Source organism: Myotis brandtii, unplaced genomic scaffold (genome assembly GCF_000412655.1).
Source record: "Myotis brandtii unplaced genomic scaffold, ASM41265v1 scaffold165, whole genome shotgun sequence".
NCBI classification, from domain to species: domain Eukaryota; kingdom Metazoa; phylum Chordata; class Mammalia; order Chiroptera; family Vespertilionidae; genus Myotis; species Myotis brandtii.
The window spans coordinates 1,354,306-1,358,542 of NW_005356042.1; the positions used below are offsets into that span (position 1 = coordinate 1,354,306).

A 4,237-nucleotide genomic window follows, 5' to 3' on the forward strand; every position below is an offset into this window, starting at 1 on the left:
GCTTAGAGCTGCAGGACCTGGCTGGGTTCCATGGCGCCAGGTGTCTCTACCGCCTGCGGCTGGACAGACCTGAGGGGAACACAGAGTTCGGGTGTCAGAAGGGGACCCCGGTTCCTGTGGAGTGGGGAGCGGCAGAGAAATTCCCCGCCCTCCAGTTTGAGATCAATCCCATCCTCCACACGCCCGGGGAGGGCCAGGAATGCGGTTCTTGGAACCAACCCTCACCCCCAAACACCCGAAGTCTCCCCACACTCACGGCGGATGGAGCTGCGGAAAGTTCCCTCCTCTTCGTCGGGTTCCCCAGTCCTGGGAACAGAGAAGCAGAGGAACTGGGGGTGGGAAGAGGGGGCGGCCACTCCCAGGTCCCTCAGAGGCAGCCCTCGTTCCGCAGCCCCGTGTGCCCTGAGGCCGCGGTGGGCACGGAGCAGGCTGGGCTCCGGCCGAATTCAGGGGCCCCCGGGAGGCGTTCCTGAGGGCACCAGTGAGTACCTCCCGGGGGAGGACTGGGAGTGGGCGGGGGGCGGGCGACCAAAGGGATTGAGGGCAGACTGCCTCGGATGGCCTCTTCCAGCTGGATGATCTCGGGCAAGTGATTTCACCTCCTGTGCCTCGGTTTTCTCTGTAAAACGAGGTTAACACAGCAAATTCAGGGGCCCCCGGGAGGCGTTCCTGCGGGCACCAGTGAGTACCTCCCGGGGGAGGACTGGGAGTGGGCGGGGGGCGGGCGACCAAAGGGATTGAGGGCAGACTGCCTCGGATGGCCTCTTCCAGCTGGATGATCTCGGGCAAGTGATTTCACCTCCTGTGCCTCGGTTTTCTCTGTAAAACGAGGTTAACACAGCAGCTACTCGGAGGGGTGGCGCGGAGGGTGAATAAGATACAACGCAACGGCCTCTGGCACGTGGGACACGCCCAGTGAGTCTTGGCTATTATTTATAATAACATCTGTAACTGTTTTAACATGGAGAAGGTACTTGCTCTTACGCATTGTCTGGGCTTTGCATTCTTATTTAACGACGAATCAAAGAGCGAGCAACAAGACCGAGCTAAACTGGGCCACCAAGCGGTGATGTCACTCCTCCGTGGCACGTTCGCAGCGCGCCCCGCGCTCCCGACTTTGTGTTTGGGGAGCACTTGGCACCTCCAGCCGCCGCCCCGGGGCTGGGAGCTCAGCCGGGCAGGGAGGGCAGGGAATTCATTGCTTGGTCCCAGGACCCGGGTTGGGGCGTGGCACCTAGTAGGCGCTTGGTACAGATTTGCTGACGGGTCTCTGGCTGTGGGTTGGGTGGGCTTCCGCTTCGCCCTCAGAGCCCCTGTAGAGCGGGAGTGGGTGACTGAGCGCTGGGAGGGCCTCTTACCTCTGCTGCTGGTTGAATTTGCACCGGCACTTTCTGCCTGTGGGGAGGGAGCGGGAGGAAGACAGGGCTGAGAGTCCGCTCGAGGCGGGCACCGAGGGGCGCTCTGGCTCCAGGGGTGCTAGCGAGGGTGGAGCCGGGGCGGGGCCGAGGGCGGGAGTACAGGCGGGCGGGGTGAGGATGGGATGGGGGTGGGGCAAAATGGGGCAGTGCCTGGGCGGGGCAGGAACAGGGCGGGCAGAAGGTGGAAACAGGGCGGGGTTGAAGGCGGGGTGGGGCGGGGCGGGGACGGGCTGGAGGCAGTGGGGGTACTCACTGAAGACGATGAGAATCCCCAGAATGAAGAGGACCCCGGCGATGACGAGGCCTCCGATCCTCAGGGACTGATAGTCTATGGGCAGCAGGGAGGAGGGTGAGGGCCGGGAGGGGAGGAAGAAGGATAAGAGAAGGGCAAAATGGGGAGGAGGGAGCGAGGAGGAAGGATGGGTAGGAGGAGAGGAGAAAGAAGATCAATCAGAAAGGAGCAGATATGGGAGGACGGAGGCGATGGATCAGGAAGAGGAGAGTGAAGGAAGGGAAGGAGGTGGGCAGTGCAGGGAGGACGTAGGAAACAAGGGAGCCGGAGGGATGGTGGGGAGGATGAGGGGGACAGGGAGAGGAGAAAGGGCAGCAAGCAGCAGAGGATGGGCCGCAAGATACTGAGAAGTAAAAGAAGAAAGAGAAGCAGAGAAACAGAGAGGGATCAAATAGAGAGACAGAGGCACACAGAAAGAGAGAGAGAGAGAGAGAGAGAGAGAGAGAGAGAGAGAATGAGGACAAGACAGGCAAACCCAGCCCCCCTACCCCAATTCCCAAAGACAGATGCTCCCCTCCCTCACCGTAGGTGAATGGGTCATGTTCCTGTGGAGCTTCTGGAAAGAGAAAGAGAAATCAGGGGTTGGATGCTTCCTGGGCTCCTTGGACAAGGAAGGGCATAAACAGACCCTTTTGGGGGCTCTACCTTCCTGGGCTGAGAGTTGGGGAACAGTTGGACCCTGAGCAAGCTATCTGCCCTCTCTGGGTCTTAGCTACCTTCTCTGCACTGCCCTGCAGGGGGTGGGGTAGGGCGCACCTAACTGTTCCCGCTCCCATCTCATTACAGGTTGTCTCTGATCCCATCATCCTGGGGAAGCCAGCCACCATCCCACCCTTTGCCTGACCTGGGCACCCTCCCTCCTCCCCCACGTACTAGCCTGTTACTGGACCCCATGTGAGACCCCCACTTTCCCAGCGCCCCAACTGACTCAGTTTAGGTTGGAGTCTCCAAATTGGTTCTCTAGCAGGGTTTCCCCAACTCCTGCCACCCTGGGTCTGAGGTGGGTAGTGGGCTGCCTCCCCAGACTCACCTGCTCTCGCCATGGCAAGGAGACTCACACAGAGAACCAAGATGTGGTCGAGAGATGCCATTGTCCTGGGAGACACCAAGAGTTAGGAAATGTGTACCCTTGTTCCCCCACCATTGGGGCCTGCACCCAAGGGGTTAAGTCAGAGAGGGACTTAATTCCCAAAGCATTTGGCATGCACCTTGAGTAACAGGGGCACCCCCTGCTTCACAGGACATAGTGTCACCAAATCAACCCACAGAATGGGGTCACATGGCCACAAGGACGGGGGTGAAACACACACTGCCCACGGGGATCTCCTGCAGGCTGGCCTCCCCACAGCAGGCCGCAGATTCCCCCACCCACTCCAGTGGCGAGTGGGAGGCCTCACTCCACCCAGATGGACAGACACATACACTGCAAGGGACGAACATGCCCAAGGGCCATCTGCCCACCACGGCCGTGCTGTGTCCGAAACATCCCAGCTCTGCTGCCCTGGCCCTGACAGCCGCTCTCTGCCTGACCCTGGGTATAAATATCTCCCACTTCACCCTGGAGGAATTTGCCTCATACAGGCCACCATGGCAACAGCCTTCCTTCCCCTCCTTGGGGTCAGGCACAATCCCGCTGGGGAAAAGGCCACCCCTTCTCCTCTTCTGGGAACAATGAGAAAAGGGAAAAATATCCCCTCCACCCACCTCTGGGTGACATCTTTCACAAGCGGACAACACCAGGCAAGTGACATGAGGTCAAAGACAGATGCCAGGGCAGGGGCGCGTGCACACACACACACACACACACACACACACACACACACACACACACTGGGGCTGAAATGGATACGGCACCCATCCGGTACCCCTACACTTTCAGTTAGAGAAGGATATGGGGTGGAGACACAGTCAGGAATATATTACTCCTCATCTAGGCCTCCAGTGCACCCAAACAGTGACGCAACCCAACGTACACACATAAATGTCCATAACCCACACCAGCCAGGGGGCAACAGCAAGGAAGGGAGAAGTGGCACCCATAGTCCCACCCCCGGGACAAGCCAGTGTCCCAAACATACTGCATTTCTCTTAGGTTTGGCCTGCCTGGGAAGCCAGGGACTGGCCACTCCTGCTCCCAAAATAGGCTGCCCAGCTAGGCGAGGGGTGAGGCCGGGAGGGGAGGGGTAGGGGACGCTCACCCCAATCAGGCTGTCCCCTGCTGGAAGCAGGCCCCCAAGTCTGGCTGTGACCGGGCAAGCACTTTGGACCCCCTGGCCCAGAGCTGGATGCACCGCCCCCAGCGATCTCCCCTCCCAGCCCCACCCCAGTTATGCCCTCCCCAACCAGCAGCTGTAACTGGAGCTGGTGCTGGAGGGGGGCCAGGGGGCGGCCCCCAGCCCAGACCGCCCTGGCCCGCTAAGTTAACTCTCTCCGCTCAGATAGAGGAACAGTAGACAGCCACGTTTCGGAAAGCTGGAGAAAGGAGGTCCTGGCAGAGAGGACTGGATTGCAGACACGCACACGCACA

The 4,237-nt window shown here is 60.1% G+C and overlaps 1 protein-coding gene across 3 annotated transcripts in view; it reads right to left on the reverse strand.

Moving 5' to 3' along the window:
- FXYD1 (FXYD domain containing ion transport regulator 1) overlaps positions 1 to 4,023 on the reverse strand; it is a 4,278-nt gene extending 255 nt beyond the window's left edge. Inside the window, exons 1-7 of one of the 3 annotated variants that reach the window (XM_014536593.1) lie at positions 3,909 to 4,023; positions 2,741 to 2,805; positions 2,234 to 2,266; positions 1,672 to 1,746; positions 1,359 to 1,395; positions 257 to 306; positions 18 to 69 (exon numbers count right to left, since the gene is read on the reverse strand). In XM_014536593.1, the coding sequence (XP_014392079.1) occupies positions 47 to 69; positions 257 to 306; positions 1,359 to 1,395; positions 1,672 to 1,746; positions 2,234 to 2,266; positions 2,741 to 2,801 (279 nt within the window). In that variant the 5' untranslated portion in view covers positions 2,802 to 2,805; positions 3,909 to 4,023 and the 3' untranslated portion in view covers positions 18 to 46. The other 2 variants (XM_014536591.1, XM_014536592.1) reach the window with 2 other exon arrangements.
- Between the last annotated feature and the right edge of the window lie 214 nt (positions 4,024 to 4,237).